The 26,990-nt window shown below is 42.4% G+C and overlaps 1 protein-coding gene across 1 annotated transcript in view; it reads left to right on the top strand.

Moving 5' to 3' along the window:
* The window catches only part of LOC140463278 (inorganic pyrophosphatase-like), a 39,907-nt gene extending 13,395 nt beyond the window's left edge, over nt 1–26,512 (top strand). The window contains exons 5-11 of the mRNA XM_072557035.1: nt 10,651–10,737; nt 12,092–12,218; nt 14,540–14,667; nt 15,895–15,980; nt 17,889–17,958; nt 19,990–20,029; nt 26,313–26,512. Coding sequence (XP_072413136.1) covers nt 10,651–10,737; nt 12,092–12,218; nt 14,540–14,667; nt 15,895–15,980; nt 17,889–17,958; nt 19,990–20,029; nt 26,313–26,344 — 570 coding nt within the window. The 3' untranslated portion in view covers nt 26,345–26,512. The remainder of the gene's footprint in view (nt 1–10,650; nt 10,738–12,091; nt 12,219–14,539; nt 14,668–15,894; nt 15,981–17,888; nt 17,959–19,989; nt 20,030–26,312) is intronic.
* The last annotated feature ends 478 nt before the right edge of the window (nt 26,513–26,990 follow it).

Here is a 26,990-nt window from a genome sequence, read left to right as displayed (position 1 = left end):
ATCCTTGCAAACTTCTTCTGCACTATTTTCAGTTTAATGGCATCCTTCCATAGCAAGGTGACCAAAGCTGAACAAAATACTTGAATTGCAGCCTCACCAACATCCTGTACAACTGCAACATAACTTCTCAACTACTATACCCATGCCCTGACTAATGAAGGCCAGAGTTCCAAAAGCCGCCTTTACTGCCCTGTCTACCTGTGATTCCACTTTCAGAGAACCGCACACTTGAACTCTAAGGTCTCTCTGTTCCACTACACTCCTTAAGGCCCTACCATTCACCATGAAGCTCCTACCTTGATTTGACTTTCCAGAATGCAAGAACTCTCCGTTATCAGTATTAAACTCCATTTGCCATTTCTTGGCCCACTTTCCCAACTAATCAAGGTCCTTTTGCAATTTCTGAAAACCTTCATCACCATAATAATCCCATTTTAGTGTCATCTGCAAACTTGTACATTCTCAACCAAATCATTGCTATAGATAACACACAGCAATGGGCCCACATCCAACCCCTGAGGCATACCACTAAGTCACAGGCCTCCAGTCTGACAATAGTCCTTCCAATAATACCCTTTGCTTCCTACTATCAAGCCAATTGTGTATCCAATTGGCCAGCTCCCCCTGCTCCTTCCAGAGCAGCTACCATGTGGACCTTATCAAAGACCTTATTGAAATCCATATAGATTACATCCACTGCCCTGACCACATCAACCTTTCTGATCTCCCACACACAAAGCCATGCTGACTACTCCTAATCAAACCCTGTCTTTCCAAATGCTTGTATATCTTATCCCTCAGAATCTTCTCTAGTAACTTACCCACCACAGATATTAGGCATACTGGCCTATAGTTCCTAGGTTTACCTTTGCAGCCCTTCTTGAATAAGGGCACAACATTTGCTACCCTCCAGTCTTCTGAGACCTCACCCATGGCTAATGATAATGCAAAGATATCAGCCAGGGCCCCTGCAATTTCTTCCCTACCCTCTTGCAGGGTTCTTGGATGTATCTGATAAGGACCAGGAGATTTGTTCACCATCAAACAAATATAATATGTCCAACACCACCTCTACTGTGGTATGGACTGTCCCCAAGATATTCCAACTAACTTCCCCAAGTTCCCAAGTCTTTGTGTCTTTCTCAACGGTAAACACAGAGGAAAGAAATTTATTGAGGATATCAACCACTTCCTGCGGTTCCAAACATACATGTCCAGTTTGGTCCTTGGGTCATATTGTCTCTCTAGTTATTCTTTTTCCATTAATATACTGAAAGTGCACCTTTGGATTCACCCTAATCTTTGCAGCCAAAGCTATCTCGTGTGCCCTTTTCTTCCACCTGATTTCCTCTTTCAGTAAACTCCTGTATCCCCTATATACCTCCAGGGATTCCTTTGATCCCAGCTGCCTGTACCTGAGCCTTGCCTCCTTTTTCTGGTCAAAGCTTCAATGTCTCTTGTAATCCAGAGTTCCATATTCCTGCCAACCTTGCCTTTCACCCTCACAGGAACATAACGATCTTGAACTCGAGCTATCTCACTTTTAAAGGACTCCCACATGCTGGACGCCCCTTTGCCTGCTAACAAACTACTTGAATCAACCTCTGCAAGCTCCTATCTAATTCCATTAATCACCTTGCCCCAATTTAGAACTTGAACAGGTTTGTCCCTCTCCATAACAATTTCAAAATTAATAGAGCTATGGTCACTGGTCACAAAGTGCTCTCTACTGTCACCTCAGTTATTTGCCCTGCCCTGTTTCCCAAGTGTAGGTCAAGTTTTGCGCCTTTCCAAGTAGGACCCTCTATATACTGCTTGAGGAAACTTTCCTGAACACATGTAACAAATGGCAGTGGAATTTGGTTCGAGATGAAGAGTAGCAGAGGAAAGGCGGGCAACTTCTTAGGGGGACCTGTAAGTTGTTCCCATTAATAATCACACAATGTGGAGAAAAGTGTACAAGAAGTAGTATTGGGTGCTTATCATAAAGGGACAGCAGTAATCTATGTATAAAATGGAAAAATCAGATTGGTAGTAGTATGAGGAGTTTGATGAATGCTTTTGAGAGAGTTTCTTAGAGCAGTATGTTTTGGAACTGACCAGTGCAGGTTGTAGTAGACTTGGTATGTGACAGGATTTTAATGATCACAGATTTAAGGCATCCCTACGAAGTGGAAACCACAATATGATTGAGTTTTACAGCCAATATGAAAGGGAGAAGATTGTCTCAGAATAGTGTTTTAAACCTGAATAAGAGTAAGTGTGGGAATGGAAGCTGAGCTAGCTGAAGTAATAAGCCAGGGGATAGGTCAACAGGGACACAGTGGGGGACATTTATGGAGATTTCAGAATACGCAAAAAGTATATCCCTATTGGGAAGAAGAATTCTACAGGGGGGACCTGCTATTTGTGGCTCAGTGAAGCATTGGGGAAAGCCTCATACTTCAGAAAGCAGCTAAACTGCACAAAGATGAGTAGCAGATTGGATGCTAAATTGGAATATAAACAATGCCTGAAAGATTGATACATCAGGAATTATTATTCTGGAAAGTAGCAAATATAGCCTTTTCAAAAAGGACAAAAGGCAAAAAAACAGAACAGCTTGATGTCTGTTGTGAGGAAGGAGAAGAAAATTCAAAAGATTATAGCTGTGCAGTTTAGAAAGCTCCAAAGATAATCAGAACAAATCAACTTTGTTTTTTTCAAATGGAACCCTGTTTGATCAATTTACTGGAGTTCTTTCAATGGAGTAGTGTCGGATTATTGTGGAGCAGTGGTAGTTTCCCTACTCTGAGCTAGGAGAGCTGGTAAACATCCACCTGCCCCCGAAGTGTGCAATAACGTCACTGAACAGATTGATTAGAAAATATCTGAAGGAGTAACAAGTGTGGATAAAGGGGATGCTGGAGATGTAGTATTCCTATTTGACATGGAGCCACATGAAAAGTTATTACAGAAAATATAATCTCATGGTGTAGAAGGATAACACTAGCATCGATAGCTGAAGGACCGACTGTTTCTAGCCAAAATAACCAGAGCAGATTGAGAGTCTGAAAAAAATGAGTCAATGTCTGATTGGCAGTGAGTCCCACAGAGTTTTGTGTTGAGGCCTCAATTTTGTACAATTTACATCCATGTCTTGGATGTGTGGAGTGAATGCTCAAGGTTTGTGTAAACATTTATAGCTTGGGTGCAGGTTGCAGATATTGTGGGTATGTTTACCTCGCTGGGAAGTTGGTTTGAGGCGTTTTCTCTCCTTTCTAGGTGACATTCTCAGTGCTGTGGAGCCTCATATGAAGCAGCTGCTGTACTGTGTTGATTGGAATTTACTTGGTTTTGTTCCTGCTGCTTCTGGTTGTTCATTGCAGCGGTTTGTATATCGGGTCTAGGTCCATGGAGTGAATGCATGGGAACAATTCCCAGGTGACTCCAAGGTTGGAAAGCATGCTTTAAAGGCAGCATAAGGAAGTTGCAGAAGGATTGAGATGGGATGGTTAATGGGCAAAAATATGATTAATGAAAATGGAGTGAGTTTATGATGGTCCAAAATAGGCATCATTCTGCTACTTTCTGAATATTTATTTGAATCTCAACTGCTCTATAAGAATTGTCAATCTTATAGAACACTGTTTGCTTTCATCTACAGAAAACTCCACCCACCCCCCTCATACCTCTAATACGGTTCTTTTCAACACCGTGAAGCCAGATTCCACAATATTTGCTGAATTCTTTGAAGGAGTAACATGTGCTATGGATAAAGGAAAGTCTCTGTAGATGTACTGTACTTGGATTTGATATGAAGCTGGATCCCACATAAAAGTTGATTAAGTCCAACTCTGCTTTTCTGACTTTTGATCCTGGGTGAGCTGCAGTTATGAGCAATGCCTTTGTTTTCAGTTGCTGTCACAAACTCTAATCTCAGCCACTGACACCATCCTGGCCACTGTCTTGAAATGGAATCCATTAAAAACAACTCTGGAGCAGTATTTATCGTGATATGGGCTTCTGAAGACATCTCTAAAATGAGTATTTTCCTCTAGAATCCATTTGAAGGATTGAATTTTTGCACACTTTTCATAAATTTATTTATTAGGTTATACATTACAAACATCCATTTCACAACTGCCCTAGCACACAATTTATGGCCCCCACCTGATTACAACTAAACATAATTATTATAGAATCAGCAACTGCGACCTTTGTTTCTGGTTCCAGGGCTCTTGTGGTGCAGTGGTAGTGCCCATGACTGTGAGCCAGGAGATCTGGGTTCAAGTCCCACCTATAGCAGAGTTGTGTAATAACATCTCTGAATGAATTGAATGGAAAATATCCTTATTTCTAGTTCTGCGGCATTGCCCTTCTACACCTCTATCTCAGTCATCTGTTGCTTAAATGGCTTGTAATCTCCAAACTTATTTCAATGTTTTTCTGGACTAGCACTCAATTCCAGAATATTCTTTATTAGATTTAAATTCTACTGGCAGATATTAGTTTTCACAGAGCATCCAGGCTTTCAGGGAGCTAGGTTGGAAGCTCAGAGCTAGAACGAACAGAGTTGTTGTATCTGGTCTGTTACCCGTGCCACGTGATAGTGTCGAGGAATAGGGAGAGAGAACAGTTAAATGCGTGGCTACAGGGATGGTGCAGGAGGGAGGAATTCTGGTTTCTGGACAACTGGGGTTCTTTCTGGGGAAGATGGGACCTCTATAAACCGGATGGTCTACACCTGAACCTGAGGGGCACCAGTATCCTTGGGGGGAGGTTTGCTAGTGCTCTTGGGGAGGGTTTAAACTTACTCTGCAGGGGCATGGGAACCCAGACTGTAGCTTTAGGGTACAGGACCTTGAGTGTAGGGAGGTTAGGAACAAGGCATCGATCTCGAAGGAGGGTGCCTGTAAACAGGAAGGTGGCTTGAAGTGTGTATACTTCAATGCCAGAAGTACAAGAAATAAGGTAGGTGAACTTGCAACGTGGGTTGGTACCTGGGACTTCGATGTTGTGGCCATTACAGAGACGTGGGTAGAACAGGGACAGGAATGGCTATTGCAGGTTCCAGGGTTTAAATGTTTTAGTAGGGTCAGAGGTGGGGGTATAAGAGGGGGAGGTGTGGCATTGCTTGTCAAGGATAGTATTACAGCGGTGGAAAAGACAATGGAGGAAGACTTGCCATCTGAGGCAGTTTGGGCTGAGGTTAGAAATAGGAAAGGTGAGGTCACCCTGTTAGGAGTTTTCTACAGGCCTCCTAATAGTCCGAGAGACGTAGAGGAAAGTATTGCAAGGATGATTCAGGAGAAGAGTGAAAGTAGTAGGGTGGTTGTTATGAGGGACTTCCCTGATATTGACTGGGAAAGCTATAGCTAGAGTTCGTTAGATGGGTCAGTGTTTGTCCAATGTGTGCAGGAGGGTTTCCTGACACAATATGTAGACAGGCCAACAAGAGGTGAGGCCATACTGGATTTGGTTCTAGGTAATGAACCAGGCCAGGTGTTAGACTTGGACGTAGGTGAGCACTTTGGGGACAGTGACCACAACTCAGTGACTTTTACTCTAATGATGGAGAGGGATAAGTGTGCACTGCAGGGCAGGAGTTATAGCTGGGGGCAGGGAAATTATGATGCAGTGAGGCATAACTTAGGATGTGTGGATTGGAAAAATAGTCTTCAAGGGAAGGACACAAATGATATGTGGATCTTGTTCAAGGAGCAGCTATTGGGTGTCCTTGATAAGTATGTACCAGTCAGGCAGGGAGGAAAGGGTCTTGTGAGGGAGCCGTGGTTTAATAAGGAATTGGAATCCCTTGTGAAAGGGAAGAGGGCAGCCTATGTAAAGATGAGGCGTGAAGGTTCAGTTGGGGTGATTGAGAGTTGTAAGGTAGCCAGGAAGGATCTAAAGAGAGAGCTAAGAGCAGCGAGAAGGGGACATGAAAAGTCCTTGGTTGGTAGGATTAGGGAATACCCAAAGGCTTTCTATAGGTATGTCAGGAATAAAAAGATGACGAGGGTAGGTATCGGTCCAGTCAAGGATAGTAGTGGGAAGTTGTGTGTGGAGGCAGAGGAGATTGGAGAGAGACTAAATCAATACTTTTCGTCAGTATTCACTCAGGAACAGGACATTGTTGCTGATGTGAATATTGAGTCACAAGTGATTAGAATGGATGGCTTTGAGGTATGTAGGGAAGAGGTCCGGGGAATACTGGAAAGGGTGAAAATAGATAAGTCCTCTGGGCCTGATGGCATTTATCCTAGGATCCTCTGGGAAGCTAGGGAGGAGATAGCGGAGCCATTGGCCTTGATTTTTATGTCGTCGTTGTCTACAGGAATAGTGCCAGAAGACTGGAGAATAGCGAGTGTGGTCCCCTTGTTCAAGAAGGGGAGTAGGGACAACCCTAGTAACTATAGGCCAGTGAGTCTCACTTCTGTTGTGGGCAAAGTCTTAGAGAGAATTGTAAGTGATAGGACTTATGAACATCTGGATAGGAATAATGTGATCCAGGATAGTCAGCATGGTTTTGTGAAGAGCAGGTCGTGCCTCACAAACCTTACTGAGTTCTTTGAGAAGGTGACCAAGGAAGTGGACGAGGGTAAAGCGGTAGATGTGGTGTATATGGATTTTAGCAAGGCGTTCGATAAGGTACCCCATGGTAGGCTACTGCAACAATTACGGAGGTATGGCATTGAGGGTGCATTAGAGGTTTGGATTAGGAATTGGCTGACTGGAAGGAGACAGAGGGTCGTTGTTGATGGTAAAGGTTCATCTTGGAGCGCAGTTACTAGCAGTGTTCCACAAGGATCTGTTTTGGGACCATTGTTGTTTGTCATTTTTATAAATGACCTGGAGGAGGGGCTTGTATGCTGGGTGAGCAAGTTTGCGGATGATACGAAAGTCGGTGGAGTGGTGGACAGCGAAGAAGGATGTGGCAGGTTACAGCGGGATATAGATAAGTTGCAGAGCTGGGCAGAAAGGTGGCAAATGGAGTTCAATGTAGCTAAGTGTGAAGTCATTCACTTTGGTAGGAGTAACAAGAAGATGGATTACTGGGCGAATGGTAGGCTACTTGGTAGTGTGGATGAGCAGAGGGATCTTGGTGTCCATGTACACAGATCTCTGAAGGTTGCCACCCAGGTAAATAGTGCTGTGAAGAAGGCATATGGCATACTGGGCTTTATTGGTAGAGGAATTGAGTTCGAGTCCTGAGGTCATGTTGCAGTTGTATAAGACTCTGGTGCGGCCTTTTCTGGAGTATTGTGTACAGTTTTGGTCGCCATACTATAGGAAGGATGTGGAGGCACTGGAACGGGTGCAGAGGAGGTTTACCAGAATGTTGTCTGGCGTGGTAGGAAGATCGTATGAGGAAAGGCTGAGGCACTTGGGGCTTTTCTCATTGGAGAAAAGAAGGTTTAGGGGAGATTTGATAGAGGTGTACAAGATGATTAGGGGTTTAGATAGGGTTGACAGTGAGAACCTTTTTCCGCTAATGAAGTCAGCTGTTACTAGGGGACACAGCTTTAAATTAAGGGGTGGTAGGTATAGGACAGATATTAGGGGTAGATTCTTTACTCAGTGGGTTGTGAGTTCATGGAATGCCCTGCCAGTATCAGTGGTGGACTCTCCCTCTTTATGGTCATTTAAGCGGGCATTGGATAAGCATATGGAGGTTATTGGGCTGGTGTAGGTTATGTAGGCTTCGGTCGGTGCAACATCGAGGGCCGAAGGGCCTGTACTGCACTGTATTTTTCTATGTTCTATTAGCTTGGGCCCTTTTATCACTGAGTTGTGACGTTGCTGCAAGTTCAAACATGTCCATAGCCTTCCAATTTTTATTGTCTCCATAATTACAACCCTTGTTTGTCCTTACACCCTGAATTCTTGTGCATGTCCCAACACCCTTTGCTTGTTATTGTTAGGTATGTGCTCTATGCTCTGGTGCCTATTTATCTCCTTTACGAGCGCACATGCCACTCTTCCTTTGATCCTTTTTAAAAGCCACTTTGGCCAAATTTTCTTATTGAATGTTTCCTTTGGCTCAACAGGACGGGTTGGACCAAAGAGTCTGTTTCCATGCTGTACATCTCTATGACTCTGACTCTGTGGGTTTTAATTGCAGAGTCGAAAAATGGGGCACTGGAAAAGCACAGCAGGGTTAGCAGCAACTGAGGAGCAGGAGCGTCGGCATTTCAGGCATAAGCCCTTTATCAGGAATGTGGAAGGCTTATGTCTGAAATGTCTTCGGTTGCTGCCTGACCCGCTGTGCTTTTCCAGTGCCACACTTTTCAACTCTGACTCTCTCCAGCATCTGTAGTATTCACTTTCTCCAAGTTTTAATTGCTGCAAAGCTTATCAATGGACTTTATCCCATATCAAAAGCAGTTTATTTTTATTGAAGGTTAGTTCTACATTGAACTCTGTGATGTGGAGGTTTTTCGGTTTTTGTTTAAGGTGGACCTCTACTGAAGTTCACCCACATTTCAGACGACAATTTGCACTGGAAATTCATGTGCTTGTACCGTCGAAAGTGCCGTATATACTCATGTATAGGTCGAATTATTAAGACTTTTTAAAGGTTCAAAATAGAGGGTTGGCTAATACACGGGAACAAGTTTTGAGGGGCTGAAATTCATGCTGCAGTTTGAAATACCGTATTATTGGCAAAAGTCAATTTGATCGCACATCTAATCCCAGGTAAAGAAGAAAAACAATGAATTACGAAAATGTCAAAGATTCATTGAGATCCTGCAAGATCACGCTGTTCCATATCGTCATGGTCTGGTATAATGGCATGCTTAAAATGAAACATTTATTAAATTCTGAATACGTAAGCGTCTTGAACTTTCCCACCAAATTCATCTGTTGCTCTCCTATGTTATAAACCTCAACATTAACAAATGTCAAAGAATTAAAGATATATCGGTATGTTGCTAATTTATATCACTTTTATTCAAATATAATGGCGCAATTAAAATGGTTAACAAAGTTTGGGAGAAGATTTGTAGCTCGAGTGCTCGTTGTTGTTGTGGTTCTGTTCGCCAAGATGGGAATTTGTGTTGCAGACGTTTCATCCCCTGTCTAGGGGACATCCTCAGTGCTTGGGAGCCTCTTGTGAAGCGCTTCTGTGATGTTTCCTCCGGCATTTAGAGTGGCCTGTATCTGCCGCTTCTGGTTGTCAGTTCCAGCTGTCAACTGACAACCGGAAGCGGCAGATACAGGCCACTCTAAATGCCGGAGGAAACATCACAGAAGCGCTTCACAGGAGGCTCCCAAGCACTAAGGGTGTCACCTAGACGGGACGAAACGTCTGCAACACAAATTCCCAGCTCGGCGAACAGAACCACAACAATAAAATGGTTAACTTTTTAAAGATATTAACTTTTGGATGGATAGTGAACAAAGTGTGATAAATACTGATAGACTTAGTACTAGTCTGATTGAATGAATCAATCAAAACGTGCTGTAGTAAACCAAGTGCGGTAAGTAGAGTTATGAATGAGTAGGGACGCAGTATAATAAATAAAGAACGATGAGTAGAGTTACTGAATGCAATTTTGTTTAAGTGGGATAATGGGAACACGCAGTTTCCTGTGTAAAAGGGTTACAGTGCGGGGTCAACTTGCACATGAGATGTATGGAAAATACAAGATTTTTGGGCCAAAACTAAAGGGTTGACTTATTCATGAGATCAGCCTGTACACGGCTATTTATGGTAATTGTAATAGACCGATGTGTAGGTGCTGGCGTTGGACTGGGGTGGACAAAGTCAAAAGTCACACAACACCAGGTTATTGTCCAACCGGTTTATTGAAATCACTAGCTTTCGGAACGCTGCTCCTTCATCAGGTGAAATGTTTCCTTGACACTGCGAGAGGTATGATAGCACGATCTCTCTGTATAGTCTGTGTGTAGGAAGACTTGAGCAGGTTTGTGATCTATAGTCGAAGGAGCATTGCTGCAAAAGCTTATGATGTCAAATAAACCCATTGGAACATAACCTAATTTTTGAGGTGCCGATGTTGGACTGGGGTATACAAAGTTAAAAATCTCACAACATCAGGTTATAGTCCAGCAAGTTTATTTGGAAACTCTAGCTTTCAGAGCACTGCTCCTTCTTCAGGTGGTTGTCACCTGATGGAGCAGTGCTCCAAAAGTTAGTGTTTCCAAATAAACCTATTGGATTGTAACCTGATATTGTGACTTCTGTCTCTGTAATAGACTGTTTATTGGTTCATTTGCCTTACCAGGGATTGCTCTTTTCGACACATTAAGCTGTACCACCATGAAGGGGAGATTGTGTTGCTATGTATTGTGGAGTGGTAATCCAGTGCCCCATGTTTGGGAACATGGGTTTTGACTCTCTCCCAACTGGGGACAGGTTAAGAGAGAGGGGACAATTCTGTCCTGACTGGGAGCAGGTCAAAAAGAGTATGGAATGGAACAAGAAATCTCTGGTTTGAGATCAACTGGACTTCATGCCAAGCAATGGGCTTCAAGAATATTTGCTAAGCATCAAAGGGATGCAATGAATAGGGTTTAGATTCAGCAAAGGGTACACAGTACATTATAGGCATTCAGTAGATCTCAGAAAATGCAGTCGATGGGGGGCTCAGTTGGTCAATGTTCCACCTGCCTGTTACACCCACTGTGCTCTTGTTCTTACAGACTTGGGAAGACCCAAGACACTCAGACGAGTCAACAAAATGCCATGGTGACAATGATCCTATTGATGTTTGTGAAATTGGAACCAAGGTATGTCTTATAGATGTTCAACCAGTGATGATGTTCAGCTAGTACATTTCAAAGCAGCCATTTCTTCTGTTTTATTGTGGGAAAATGCTGTATTTATAATTTAATCTTTGAAGGTGCTGGCTTGCAGGTTAGGAATTGCTCCCATGCAATTCTTAAAGGTCCTCCCAACTGGTGTGCATCAACTTAGAACTGAGGAGAGAAGATGAATGTTCATCAGCCAATCCCCTCACTCTCCCTGCCTCATCAGACTATTTATTTGATGAGTAGTGAATCCACACAGCTCTTGTCTGTTACTCTCCGACTGGACTTGCTCAGTCCACGTTACCCTGCAGGTTTATTTCCTTTGTGTCCAACCCATTTCCTTTGTAAATCTTTGTTTGTTTCCACTTCTGCAGCCTTGTTCACACAGAACTTGTCCTTGTCCTCATCTCCTCTCCACATCTCGTGCTTAAAACTTTAAATCTGCACCATAATCCTTGAACAATTAACTACATGGAACAGCTTATCCTCATCTGCCTTCTCATAATCTTGTACATTTGTCAAATCTCGCTCATCTTTTTACTCTGAGAACAGCCCCATTTTTTCCTAACTTTGTAGGTGAAATCTCCCACTCCGGAACCATTCTTGTGCCCTATTAAGGACCCTCCTATCCTTCCTAATGTATAGTGACCAGTATTAGACCAATTAAAGCTTTTTAAATGTTCAGCTTATAACCACCCTACTTTTCCAATTCAATGTCTGTTCTTGAGTCCCTATCTGTCAACTAATCACTGTTTCCCTGTCCAGTGACCTTCAAAGACTGCTGCACATATTCTTGCAGGTCCCTTTGTTTCTGCCCAAGCTTCAGAACCTTGTGATTTAAGTGTATTTACTCTTACCATTGTCTCAAAATACATCCCTTACAGCTTTTGTTTACTAAAGTCCATTTAATACTTACCTACTCATTCTGCCAGCCTGTCAGTCATATTATGGGCAATTTGTATCATCCTGACTTTTACTCCTCCGTGTGTATGATCAGATTTTGAAGCTCAACTCTATTCTAAAGTCTAAGTCATTTCACACATCGCACTGACCCCTGGGGAGCACCACTGTCTACCACACTGAAAACTATAACTCATTCTCTCCATAGTTAGAGATGCAGATATGGGGGCTCTGCATCTCCCACCACCCCTAACACTACAGTGCCCTTTCACCTCAATTCTCATTCCTAGGTATATATTTGGAGGGTAGTACTATAAGTATTTTGGAGAACTTGATACTGTTTCTAAAATTTTCTTCTGGCATTTTGCCTACAGGAAGGCATCTGATTGAAGGAAATTAACCATTTTAAATCTGAGTTATTGTTTTATTTCAGGTATGTTGCAGAGGAGAGGTTATCAAGGTCAAAGTTCTTGGAATTCTGGCAATGATAGATGAAGGTGAAACTGACTGGAAAGTTATTGCAATAAATGTTGAGGATCCTGAGGCAAATAGTTTTCAAAGTAAGTCTCTGCAGCCTGCAGGTCAAAGTATGTAGATAATTGCTGAAGTTATGATACTTAACACATTTTAGTATGCCTTTTGGCATAAAATGCAACTGTTTGGACTGAATAGGGTTCCTTGATCATGGGCATAGAGACTAGAAAGGAATTATACATCCCCCAACCCAAACCCAGAAATATTATTGATGTTCCTTTTGATTCAGTACTTTGATGTCTTCGCAAGCAGATTCCAGGCCCTAATGTAGTTCCGATGTATATTTAGACACAACAATCTTTAAATAAACTTTCTGGTGAATTCCAGAACCATTTTTTAATAGACCTTGCCCTGCTTGTTTTAAGTGTTGTCAACAGATTTGAGAACATTGCATGTGGCTTTGTCCAGGTTAATGTAGCTTCCTTAACTTTAGATGGGGAGAGGTGCAATGTTAATGTTTTTGACATTTCTTCCTGAAATAAGCCTGGTTAACTGATTATTTCATTTCCTGCTGTTTTGTTGAAATATTTTGTTCAGATTGATTGGTGCGATCATTTACTGTCATGAGTCATCACTGAGCATAATGGAAATCAAACTCCTGCTATTCCTGGAGTCTTTTAAAACTGCATACAGATTCCCCAGTTTGCCTAATTCTTAAATCTCAGTTGACAGAAAACACAAACCAAGTTTTTGTACATCGGAATTAATATTTATTACAAGTAATTGGACTTTAGCTGCAGAGAAACAGTTATGAACTGTTCGCATAAAACTCTATACTCGTTTAAAACTTTTATCCCCTAAATCGCTACACACGTGTGCATATGCACACAGATGGACATACAGGGGTAAAAATAAAGGAGTTACACCCTGGAGGAAAACTGGGAAAACAATCGTTGTCCACAGGATCTGCTGTGTTGATCAAAATGTTGCTCCTCAGTATTTTTTCAGATGCTTCCACTCTTTGCAAGAAGCACAGGGTGCCTAGTTCACTGGTTAAAGGCTGTGACTTATAAATTACAATTTGCAACCTTTAGCACTGCAGACTAAAAGGTAGAACAGTCTAAAGTGGCTATTTCTACTAAGAACAGAGAGAATCCCTTGGTTGGTAGTGGGGGTCTCTATCTTGTTTACAACCGTAGTTATTCTAATCTGCTACCTGTTGACGACCAAAGCTTCATTTGTACACAGCCCTTTGGTTGCAATTCATCGACAACCAATGCTCTAATTCACAACTGTGCAAACAATGTTCACAATGCGTATGACATTACTTGCTTTTGAATTGTACGCTTGTCGTTGGTTTAAAAACCATTCTTTTCTCATCTTAGTCCACAGTTTTAAAAAGACACAGCCTTTACATATCTCTGCTTTTAAAAAGGTGAAAGTGCATTTCATTACAAAATATTGGATGTACAAATGACAAAACGCAGTACTTAAATCTATTCTTCACTCTCCCATTTAGTATTATCAAGCAAATTGATAAATTCTTAACTACACGAACTGTCGTGAGTCCAAACAAATCACAATTCAATTGGACCTTGGACAATGGACCCAGGGTATGCTCTCCACCAATCCTATTTACCAGCACTCTTATTTGTTTAAGTCTTTGGAAGGAAGAAAATAAATCCTCCAGCAAGACAGTTCTGATAGTCTTTGTATCTCTCAATACTGTTTTGAGCCTGGATCCTGCTTTTGAAGAAAAAGGGGTTATTTCCTTTCAGATTAAAAACCCTTCATACCTTTCATCTGTATGCTACTTCTGCACTCACTGCAGTATTTACCTCTGGTCTTTGAGTTACAGTTAAAGTTACAATCCGATCTGTAGCTTTTTCCTTCTGGGTCTCCTTTTTGGACTCATTCTTACAAACACCTGTCGGTCCCATGGTTTTCTCCTCACCTGATGCCATTTTGAACAAGTGCATCCTACTTAGATTGGAAAGATTTTCATTTCTGATTTTCACCTCCACCCTCGGTACTTGACGCATCCTCAACTCAGAAAGGTATTGAGTCATTTCCAGATGTCCATTCCTTACCTTGGCTACTTGCCTTGCTTTCAGTTTCCCGTTACATATTCCTTTTGAATTTGGTGATGGAGCACAAAGGGTTGTAATGCCAACCGCAGTAAGGAGACTATGTTCCAAGTGTAGTAGGACAGCAAAATATGCTTTAACGTGTTGTCAATTGCACTATAAATATACCCTGTTGACTTTACAGTTTCTTAATGATGTTGCTCATGGGCCTTTAGTGACTGAAATAACAAAAATAACTTGACTATTTTAATATGGAGCAGTGTAATATCAGAAAATCCACCAATTTAAACTGAGCAAACTTTGTGTCCTTTTACATTTAGATATTGAAGATGTAAGACGGCTGAAACCAGGTTATCTGGAGGCCACAGTAGATTGGTTCAGACGATATAAGGTGCCTGATGGAAAACCTGAAAACCAGTTTGCGTTCAATGGTGAATTCAAAGACAAGGTATCTTGGCAACTACCATTAAGCTTTGAAAGTTCCTTTTCTTTGAGTCCTGAATGAGTACGTTTCCCAAAGACGTACAGATTTGGCAAAGTATTTTGAAAGCGAAGTGGTGGCACAGGAGATATTGAAGGGTGGGGCGTGAGCTGTTTGGGGAGAGGGAGAGGTGGCTGTGTAAGGTGGGGGCTTTTTGTGAGATTGGGGAGGGGCTGTTTGTGGGAAGGGACTATCTGGGGGAGAGGGCAGGGTCTTGTTTGTGAAGTGGCGACTGTTTGGGGGAGAGGGACAATCAGCTGTTTGGGGGAGTGGTTTGAGAATATGTTTTGAGAATAATGAAAAACCATTCACTGACAGCTTGTTGACTGTTGTTGAAGGCAAGTGGAGTGGATTATGCTGCTTGTTTCCATCGTCAGTCCTACTTAATGTTGTAAAAAGCTGTTCGCAGCTGGCAGTCTGGTGCTAAGTTGATCATCTTATGTTGGCTAATTTGAGTTGCTGAGGATTAATGCTCCAGCTGCCTTCTGCTAAATTTTCAACTGCTCAGTCTTTGACCCCCTAATTTGTGAAGATTATTCTCTCATGTTCCAGTTTTAATTCTGTGGGCTCAGTTGCTGTTGGAGCGTATCTTTGCTGCCAACTTCTTGCTCTTTGTCTTTTTGGATATTTTTCACATTCAGTTGTGCTATATGGGCAACGCTGGCTGGGCCAGCATTTATTGTCCATCCTGACCGCTGTTGAGTCAGTGGGGGTGAGCAGCTGCCATGAACTGCTGCTGTCTGTGTGCTGACCCACGTTATCATTAGGGAGGGATTTCTGGTGCCTAGGCCGTGCCAGGTGGTGTGACTGCTTTCATTTCTTTGAAACAACTGAGTGTCCTGGAAGGCCATTTCAGAGGGCAGTTGACAGTATCACATTTTTACTGAGTCAGGAGTTACATATATGACAGATTTCCTTCCCTTAAACGACACTAGTGAACCAGATGGGTCTTTCCAGCAATCAGCAGTTTCATGCTGATCATTAGACTCTTTACTTATCGAATGCAACTTCCACCATTTGCTGTGGAGGGATTTGAAACCGGTTTCCATAACATTCCCTGGGTCTCTAGATTAAATTCCAGCGATAATACCACTAGGCTATTGCCTCCCCTTTGATTCCCTGTAATTTTCAGTATTTGTTTGATGTTTCAACAGCTTGAAAGAAGACTGATAACAAGAGATTTGTTACTTTCAGGATTTTGCCATCCAGGTGATCAAAAGCACACATGAGTTTTGGAAGGCCCTGGTAATGAACAAGGAATCAGTAGGAGGAATTCACTGGTATGTGTGGCACTTGCAAAGTGGTCAGTTTGTAAAGAATAAAACCTGAAGCACAGCAAATAATCACCAGCATTTACTTAATTTTTTCATAGAATCCCTACAGTGTGGAAACAGGCCATTTGGCCCAACAAGTCCACACTGACCCTCTGAACAGAATCCCACCCAAACCCCGCCTTGGGCTACATTTCCCCTAAGGCACCTAATCTACACACCCCTGAAGACTATATGGGCAATTTAGCATAGCTAAATATCCTAACCTGCACATCTTTGGATTGTGGGAGGAAACCGGATCACCCGGAGGAAACCCGTGTGGCCACGGGGAGAACGTGAAAACTCCGCACAGTCGTCAGAGGCTGAGTTTGGGTGGGAGACTTTTCGGAGGGGCGATGTGGACTTGTTGGCCGAAGGGTTTGTTTCCACACTCTAGGGATTTGAAGACTGAGGCTGGAATCAAACCTGGGTCTGTGGTGCTGTGAAGCAGCAGTGCTAACCACTGAGCCACCGTGCTGCCCTTACTTATCCTGTATCATTTCAAGATGTTACTTTGAGATTTTTTTTTCATTAAATTCCAATGAGTACATCGTCAATGATAATCAGAATCGATGTGGAATAGAGATTAGGAAAGAAGGACGGAGGTTGGATGAGGGTGTGAGAAAAGTACCTGAGGGAGGGGTAGGAGAAGTATAGGTTTACCTGAGCACTACGCGTCTAATTCACCAAATATATTTGACCCTTACACCTTTGACAAGCCGTTGTCCACCTCAGTGGGGTTACATTCTCAATCCATACATGCAAATCTAATCTCAGAGCTTTTCTACACCCGACTTCTCTTCCTGTCTCCATGCTATTGCTTACGAGAGCCTTGTCGCCCTCTTCCCAACCACTACTTGGTGATTAAAGCCAAAGATCTGTGGTTACTGGAAATCCGAAATAAACACAAATTGCTGGAAAAGCTCAGCAGGTTTGGCATGTGTGGAGAGAAATTGTAATTAACGTTTTCTCTGATTTCTCTCCACACGTGCTGCCAGACCTGTTGAGCTTTTCCACCACTTTGTTTTTGTCACTTTTTGGTGATAACATCTGAAGCAGTGAAGGTTCAGCCAGCTTTTGCCTCACTATCCAAACAATGTACTTACTGCTGTATGGCAAGTCTAAAGTAAAAAGCAAAAGTGCTGGAAATACTCAAGTCGGACAGGATCTGTAATGTTTTTGGTTGGTGATCATTTGCCAAAACTGAGAAGATATAGTGAGTTCTATTTGAGTCCAGAGGCTTGGTGAGCAAGGAATGGAGGGAAAAAGAATGCATCTGGAAAGATGGGGTGCAGCATAGAATAAATGGTAGCAAATGTTGAGCTTGCCAGTGATACTGGAATTCAAAGAAGGTAATTGAGACAATTTAAAGAATCAATACATGGGAAGACACCATATACAGGGAAGATGAAGAACAACCAACTGAAGGTAAGGGAAGGGCTAACCTTTTATGCAAAGCTGATGAAACTTTACAGCAAAACAGGAAATGGCATTTGTAACAATCATTGCAAAGATGAGAAAGGAGGTGTGTGTAGGACTGGAACAGACTTCCTCATATCCCACAGAAAGGCAGATAGTTAGAACTCATGGGATACATGGCAGTACCTTTTTATTTGGAGGGAATGTGTAAATTAAATGAGGAAACAGTGCTGTAATAGTCTGCAGTTGGGCAGCAAATGTAGGGAGGGGAAAGTTCACGTTCAGATTGTGCTCATCACATTTCCGATATTTTTGTTTAAATGTGTGAATTAAGGAATAGGCCAGAGGCAATATTTTCCCCAATGAATACATGAATCTCTATAATCCACATGGTTGCTTTGCCCCTCGATCATTTCAGACCTAAGTTTTACTGACATGAGATTTTGCCTCTGTCTTCAGCACAAACATGACGGTGTCTGATAGTCCTTTCCAATGCTCTGAAACTGAAGCTAAAGCTTTTGTGGATGCGGTAAGTAGCCTAATAATTTGTCTGATGACTGTGACTTTTGGAATTTATAATGAATATTTTGTCTCAGGCCTATTCGACTAAAGCATGTCTTGCTGCATGCACTTGGTCATTGCTGTGCTCTTCCCAGTTTATTTTTTTGAGTACCGATTTGCAATGTTCAAGAGCACTTGGAGGAGAGCTGCAGACAGCTGTCTAATGGTGCTTTCACTCACTGCTCTGAGCCAGAAGTTCCTGGGTTTAAACAAACAATTTGGAGAGTTTGCGAGCAATGTTTTTCCCTCAATGGTGTCTGGGTGTCATTTAATCTGTCATGTCTTCCACCTTTCTCTGACCTTGCCGACTGTTCTTTCACCTTTGCCTTCACACTTACTTAAAACTGATTCTTATTGAAATAAACAACCTAAGAAATTAACTTTTTGTCTGTTCTTGGGATGTAACCATTATTGGTAATTCATTGCCCACCCTGACTGTCTCTGAGGATGTGGTGATGCACTAGCACAGGTGCAGCAAGCAATTAAAGGAGTAAAACAGTATGTTGGCCATTATTTTAAAGGGGATTCAAGTACAGGAGTAAAGATATCTTGCTGTAGTTGTATAGGACTTTTGGGAGACCTCCCCTGGAATATTGTGTAGTTTTGATCCCTTTATCTAAGGGAGGATATATTTGTCATAGAGGGCACTGGAATGGTGGGATTGTCTAATAAGGGGAGATTTAGGAAAGTGGTTTTGTATTCCATGCACATCGACAGCATTACCCTCTTTTACCCTCTGTAAACACACCAAAAGATCGAGCAAGTCAGTTAGACATGATTAAAACTCATGCTGGCTTTTGAAAATTAATGAGGATTTGCCCAAATGACAGTGAATTTTGTCCCTTGTAATAATTTCTTAAAGCTTTGCTACCACTGATTATACTGTCTGATTTGTAGCTGCTGGGTATTGTTTTTTAAACAAAGTAGTAACATTTTAAATTCTGCAGTCCTCTGGCAATACTGGCATAATTATGGAGGATTTGAAGATTATGGTCTGTACTCCAACCTTTACTTGCCCTCATTTGGGAAGGAAAAATGTAAATATACTAAAGGAAAAAAGTGAGATCTAACCTTGCTAACCAGTCTCCCATGGGGAATCTTGTCGAACGCCTTACTGAAGTCCATATAGATCACATCTACCACTCTGTCCTCATCAATCCTCTTTGTTACTTCTTCAAAGAGGCATCTGGATGGGTGTATGAATAGGAAGGGTTTGGAGGGATATGGGCCGGGTGCTGGTAGGTGGGACTAGATTGGTTTGGGATATCTGGACGGGTTGGACCGAAGGGTCTGTTTCCATACTGTACATCTCTAAGACTCTATGACAGTTCAGAGTTCATCAGGATGATCCCTGGACTGGAGGGGTTGTCTTATAAGGTAAAAACAATGACTGCAGATGCTGGAAACCAGATTCTGGGTTAGTGGTACTGGAAGAGCACAGCAGTTCAGGCAGCATCCGAGGAGCAGTAAAATCGATGTTTCGGGTTGTCTTGTAAACAAAGGCAAAATAGTTTGGAATTGAACTCCCTGTAGTTTAGAAGAATGCGAGGTGATCTCATTTAGACATAGTTCTTAAGGGGCTTGACAGGGTAAATGTTAAGAGGATGCTCCTCACATGGGAGAGTTTGGGACCAAGATGACGTACACTCAGAATAAAGAGGTGCCAATTCAAAACTGAGATGAGGAGGAATTTCTTCTAAATGTTTAATGGACTGAGACTTCAGGCTAAGAGAGGTTCTTAGTCAGGCACTCAAAGGGAAAGGGCAGGAAAGTGGACATGAGGAATGTCGAATCAGTCATGATGCCATGGTGGATCTAGCTCAAGGGGCCAAATGGCCTCTCATTTCTTATTGTCTATGGAGTAGGAGCAGGATAATGAGACTCATTAGACAGCACCATCAGAGTCAGAACAAACATGGTGGATCAAATGGCCTCCTTTGGTCATGCTATTATTAGTTATATGACTCTCATTAAACATTCCTAAACACTGTTTTTCCAGGTACCAGCATATGGAGCAGGTGATTCAGTCCCAGTGGATGGTAAGACATTTCCGAATTTGTATTTACACCTCCATAGAGTGCATGTTATTACACAGTGCTTGGCAAATTCATCATGGAATTTGGTGCAGAAGTACTATGCTGGTCAGCACCTATTGCTCTATTTTCTATTATTCACACTTTGCTGCTTTAGTTCTTGAACTGAGATGAGAATAACCATATCACTTGTACATCAGATATGCCTTGGACCTGTGTCTGTGAAAACATCTTTTTCCCCATTGCAATATCATTCTTTCTGAGCCATTAGATTTCTAAAATATTCCAAACCCTTGTGATCTCCCCCAAACTGAGAACTGATGTGTAATTTTCCCAAGTGTCTCTTCCTCTTATCTGATGAAGTTAAAAATCACAACACCAGGTTATAGTCCAACAGATTTATTTGGGAAGTACTAGCTTTTAGAGCACTGCTCCTTCACGAGCAAAAAGGTCTAAAGCTAGTGCTTCCAAATAAACCTGTTGGACTATAAGCTGGTGTCGTGTGATTTTTAACTTTGTTCAATTCAGTGCAACACCAGCACCTCCACATCTTATTGTTGAATGAATCACTTTCTGGAAGCCATTTTGGCTCTTAGTCTTTGTCCAGCTAGACAGATTATCATCAGGTTGTATTCACTTTGGGACAGGGCAAATGTGTCTACTTGCTGCTCCTCCAGTCTCACTTTTACAAATTCCAATTTCTCTCATTCTCTCTGTACACTCCCTTGTCTCTGTTTTTCTTGAATTCACTCACTCTTTATGTCCCTCTCCTCATTGCTCACTGTCTCTAGATTCTAGTGCGGAGAAACTGATTAGAATCAAAGGCTAGAATTTGAAATGTTTTAAAAGGGAAAATATTGGAATCCATTATTAAGTTGGGGGTAATGGCATTTATAAAATGATTGATTAGACAAAGTCAACATGATGTTAAATAAAAATATTGACAAAATTTGAGGATGTAGTGGGGTAGATATAGTTGAATAAGTCAGTGTGATATATTGGAATGTTCAAAATGCCTCAATAAGGTGCTACTATGCAGATTTATTGCAGAAGATGGATTGGGTTAATATGTTAGGGTGGACAGCATATTCCTTAACCAAAGAAAAAGGAGTAGGAACAAATCGACCAATTTCAAATTCAGGATGTGTGTGGTGCACTAAGATCAATGCTAGGTTCTCAACTATTTATAACTTACCTAATGACTAAGGAGAAGGGAGTAACTAATGTACCCAGATTTTCTGCTAATATGTTAGATTTTCATATTCATGGATTCATACAGTGCAGAAAAGGCCCTCCAGCCTCCACTACCTCCACAGACAATGCATTTGAGATTCCCACCACCCACTGAGTAAAAAGGTTATTTCCCCAAATCCCCTCTGGATCTCCTGCCCCTTACCATGCTGCTCTCTTTTCACTTTGTCTGTATCCTTTATAATCTTATACACCTCAATCAGTCTTCTCTGCTGTAGACAATCCAAGCCTATCTAGTCACTCCCTATTTCTCCATCCTGGGTGAACTTCCTCTGTACCCCCTCCAGTACTATCCCACCCTGTAGCGAGGTGACCAGAACTGTACACAGTACTCTAGTTGTGGGCTGACCAAATTTGTGTACAACTCCAACATTATTTCCTTGCTCTTATACTCTCTGCCATGATGGATTAAAGCAAGTGTCCCATATGCCTTTCTAGCTATCCTATTCACATCCTCTGACTCCACCCGAAGATCCCTCTGTTCTTCTAAGCTACCCAGTGTCCTACCATTCATTAAATATTCCCTTATCTTGTCCCTTCTTGCAAAGTGCATCACCTTGCAACTTATCAGGGTTAAACATCATTAGCTGACGGTCTGACCAACCCATTTATATCTTCCTCTAACCTACAACCATTATCTTCACTATTAACCACTCTACCAATTTTGCTGTTTTCTGCAAATTTACTTAACATTCCCCCCCATATTTTCATCTATACCATTTCTGTATATAACAAACAACCCGGGGTTCCAATACTGATCCTCGTGGTATAATGCTGGACAACCAGCCTCCAGTCACTCAGTGTTCTACCAGTTTCTGATTCATCTCACCACGTTTCCCTGAATTCCATGTGCTTTAGCCTTCTTACCAGTCTCTCATATGGGACCTTGTCAAAATGTTTGCTAAAATTCATATAAACTACATCAACTGAACTTTCCTCGTCGAAACTTGATCACATTTTCAAAACATTCTCACAAATTGTTAGACAGACCTCCCTCTGACAAAGAGGGCCCCACATGGGCCCCAGCTATGCCTGTCTCTTTGTTAGTTACATGGAACAGTCCATCTTCCGCAGTTACACCGGCACTATTCTCCACCTCTTCCTCCGCTACATTGATGACTGTATTGGCGCCACCCCGTGTTCCCACGAGGAGATTGAAAAGTTCATCAACTTCACCAACACATTCTAACCCAACTTTAAGCTCACCTGGACCACCTCAGACACCTCCCTCCCCTTTTTGGACCTCTACATCTCCAACAATGGTGACCGACTCAACAATGACATCTTCTACAAACCCACCAACACCCACAGCTACCTGGACTACACCTCCCACCCTGCCTTCTGTAAAAATGCCATCCCCTTTTCCCAATTCCTCTGCCTCCACCACATCTGCTCCCAGGAGAACCAGTTCCACCATAGAACACACCAGATGGCCTCCTTCTTTAAAGACTCTAATTTCCCCTCCCATGTGGTGGTTGATGCCCTTCCATGCGTCTCACCCATGTCCCGCAACCTTCGCCCTTGACCCCTCCCCTCCAACTACAACGAGGACAGAACCCCCTCCCCCCACAGCTCCTCACCTTCCATCCCACCAACCTCCATATACCTCGCATCATCTTCCACCATTTCCACCACGTACAAAGGGACTCCACCACCAGAGAGATATTTCCCTCCCTGCCCCTATCCATTTTCCATAAAGATCGTTCTCTCCGACTCCCTCATCAGGTCCACGTCCCCCACCAATCCACCCTCCCCTTCTGGAACCTTCCCCTGCCACTGCAGGAATTGCAAAACCTGCACCCACATCTCCCCCTCACCTATGTCCAAGGCCCCAAAGGAGCCTTCCACATCCATCAAAGTTTCACCTGCACTTCCACACATATGATTTATTGTATCTATTGCTCCTGATGCAGTCTCCTCTACACTGAGAGACAGGACATCTACTCGCAGAGTGCTTCAGAGAGCATCTCCAGGGCACCCACATTAACCAAACCCAACTAATGGCTGAACACTTCAACAACTGTTTCTAAGCCCAATGGGGCCTCATCACCTCCCCATTTCCTCTGTCAAACTGCAGGTTTGTCACAGTCCCTTTTCCTGAATCAATACCTACACTCTCCCTTTCCAGAGTGAAGACTGAAGAGAATTATTTACTCAACATCCTTCAAACATCCTGTGGCTTTGCACACAGGTTCCCCCCGTGTTCCTAATGGACTTTACACTTTTTCCCTGGTTAACCTCTTCCCTCTAGTGTATTTATAGAAATATCTTGGGATTCTCCCGAATCCTGTTCACAAGTCCTTTTTCATGCCTCCTTTTTGCTCTTCTGATTGCCTTAAGTTCCCTCATGCACTTCCTGTATTTTGTCCAGGACCGTAGCTGAATTGCTTCCTTTAGACTTGCTAAAAGCCCTACTATTCTCATCTACTCCTGAATTGTCCTAGACATCCAGGGTTCTCTGAACTTATTGTTTGCCTCTAAAGGGTACATGTTGAACCTGTACTCTCCCCACCTACATTTTGAATGCCTCCCCTTGCTCTGCTGTAGACTTACCCACGAGGAATCATTCCCAGTCTATTGTGGCCAGATCCTGTTTTGTTTGAATAAATATCTGCCTGCCCCCAGTCCAAAGCTGTCTTTTGTAATCCATCCTTTTCCCTGTCCAGAACAAATTTGTACCATACCATGTTGTGGTGGTTATTGCCTAAATGTTCTCCCACTGCCACATCGAACTCTTGTCCAGCTTCTTTCCCCAGATCCAGCACTGCACTGTCCCTTGTTGGGCATTCTAGGGATTGATACAAAAAACCTCCCCCGGATACATTTCAAGAAATTCACCCTCTGAACTCTTTAACAGTAGACAATCCCGATTTATCCGAGGAGCATGAGAGTCTACTCTCTTCGGATGCTGCCTGACCTGCTGTGTTTTTCCATCACCACAGTTATTGACTCTGGTTTTCTAGCATCTGCAGTCCTCACTATCTCCTATCCCGATTTATGTTGGGAAAGCTGAAATCCCCTATTATAATTACCCAATTATTGCTCTTACAAATCTCTGTGAACTGTCCACATATTTAGGTGGAAGAGAGTATGGGATGTAATAGAGTCATAGAGATGTACAGCACTGAAACAGACCCTTTGGTCCAACCTGTCCATGCCGACCAGATATCCCAACCCAATCTAGTTCCACCTGCCAGCACCCAGCCCATATCTCTCTCAACCTTTCCTATTCATATACCCATCAAAATGCCTTTTAAACGTTGCAATTGTACCAACCTCCACCACTTCCTCTGGCAGCTCATTCCATACTTTCCACCCTGTATGTGAAAAAGTTGCCTCTGAGGTCTCTCTTATATATTTCCCCTCTCTCACCCTAAACCTATGCCCTCTAGTTCTGATCTCCCCCACCCCAGGGGAAAATACTTTGTCTATTTATCCTGTCCATGCCCCTCATGATTTTGTAAACCTCTATAAGGTCACCCCTCAGCCTCCGAAGCTCCAGGGAAAACAGCCCCAGCCTGTTCAGCCTCTCCCTATAGCTCAAATCCTTCAACTCTGTCAACATTCTTGTAAATCTTTTTTGAATCCTTTCAAGTTTGACAATATCTTTCCGATAGGAAGGAGACCAGAATTGCATGCAATATTCCAACCAATGTCCTGTACAACCACAACATGACTTCCCAACTCCTGTACTCTATACTCTGACCAATAAGGGAAAGCATACCAAACACCACCTTCACTATCTTATCTACCTGCAACTTCACTTTCAAGGAGCTAAGAACCTGCACTCCCAAGGACCTTTATCATTAAGTGTATAAGTCCTGCTAAGATTTGCTTTCCCAAAATGCAGCACCTCGCATTTATCTTAATTAAACTCCATCTGCCACTTCTCAGCCCGTTGGCCCAACTGGTCAAGATCCCGTTGTAATCTGAGGTGACCTTCTTCGCTGTCCACTACACCTCCAATTAATGTGGGGAAATATGAGATAATTCATTTTGGTGAGAATAATTGATAAATATGATTTTAAAAGGTAAATTTACAAATGTCAGTATCAGTGATTTGCACATGAAACACCGGTAAATAGGCAAATACAGAAAGCTGTTAGCAAGTCAAATGACCTTTTTTGTAAAGGGGTTGAAATGCAAGTGTGAGGAAGGCTTGCAGCATTTGTCCAGGACATTGCTGGTCACCCCTAGATTTCTGATCTCTGAACCCTAAGAAAGATGTACTTCAGAAACCAGAACAAAAATTGGTGGAGGACCTCACCAGGTCTGGCAGTATCTATGGCGAAAGAAACAGAATTAACATTTCAAGTCTGGTGCCCTTCTTCAGAATTCTAACGTGTTTCCTGAGATTTAGTGTAACTAGATTGATTCTGGGATTGAGTAGATTAAATTTCTTAACTGTAATTGAGAGAATGAGAGATGATCTCATTCAGGAATGTATCTTGTGAGGATTTAACTAGAATAAGCACTGAAGAATTTGATTCTCCTTCTTGAGTCCAGAAGATGATGTCAGTACTAAATGGTCAAGCCCCTGACACAGGAAAGTACTTTATTTAAATGGTTATAAATCCCTGGAATTCTTGACCCACAGAATTGTGGTTGCTCCATGTTAGCTAGATTCAAATTCAGCATTAATCAGTTTTCAGGATTCAAGAAGTCATGGCGATTTAGGTTGGATTGATGAGGTGAAAGATCAGCCACCATCTTGTAAGGAGTGATGACTTCCAGGAGACCAAAGGCCTACATCTACTTGTATTCTCTTGTTCCTGGGCATGTACATCATTCCTACACATTCCTCCAACAACCTCTCCCTCCTCCACCTTCTCTTAACATGCAGAACTATGGAAATATGGTGTGGAAAATGGCACTGATTGCTCGACAGAAAGCCAGCATAGACTTGATGGGGTGAAGATGGGTTTTCCATGCTGTCATGACTCTGAATTTGATCCAATCATGCTGAAATGTGGTTGTATTTAACTGGAATGTCCTTAATTGTGTTCTTTTATAATACTGGTTTTCTTTTTCTCTGCAGTGGACAAGTGGTGGTATAGCAAGAAAAATTGAATCATTGAGAAGAGTTTAATGATGTCTGTAGTAATCCATGTGACTTGTTATAGAATTTGTAATTGGTATGAAGAGATAAATTTGAGTGTATCATAAATATCCATGATCAGTGTACCTTCTACTTCAAATAAGGAAGTGTGTTAATTCAATAAAACCTCTCTTAATCTACTGGTCCTTTGTTCATTTTGCTACAGCCCAGGCTCAGAAACAGCTGGATGTTTGGTTTTTACCTGTTCATGGGATATGAGCGCCACTGGTGAGGTCAAACCTTTTTGTTCTTGATGGCGAGCCCTCCTCTTAAATTACTGTAGTCATTGAGGGTAGGTGCCCTCAAGAATCACTCAGAATTCTGACAGTATGGAAAGAGGTCGTTCGGCCCATTGGTTCCAAACTGACGCTCTGAAGAGCATCCCAACCAGACTCAGGCTCCAACTCTATTCCCATAAGCCTGCATTTATCTTGGCTAATCCACCTAGCCTATATATGTCTGTGTACTGCAGGGTCATTTACTATGGCAAATCCACTGAACCTGCGCATCTTTGAACTGTGGGAGGAAACCCACACAGAGAATGTGCAAACTCCATAGGACCCAGCGCTGATTTTGAACCCAGGTCCCTGGTGCTGTGAGGTAGCAATGTGAACCACT

The sequence above is a fragment of the Chiloscyllium punctatum genome, chromosome 38 (genome assembly GCF_047496795.1).
Source record: "Chiloscyllium punctatum isolate Juve2018m chromosome 38, sChiPun1.3, whole genome shotgun sequence".
Taxonomy (NCBI): Eukaryota; Metazoa; Chordata; class Chondrichthyes; order Orectolobiformes; family Hemiscylliidae; genus Chiloscyllium; species Chiloscyllium punctatum.
The sequence above is the reverse complement of the archived record's forward strand: the minus strand, read 5'-3'. Positions and strand labels throughout refer to the sequence as shown.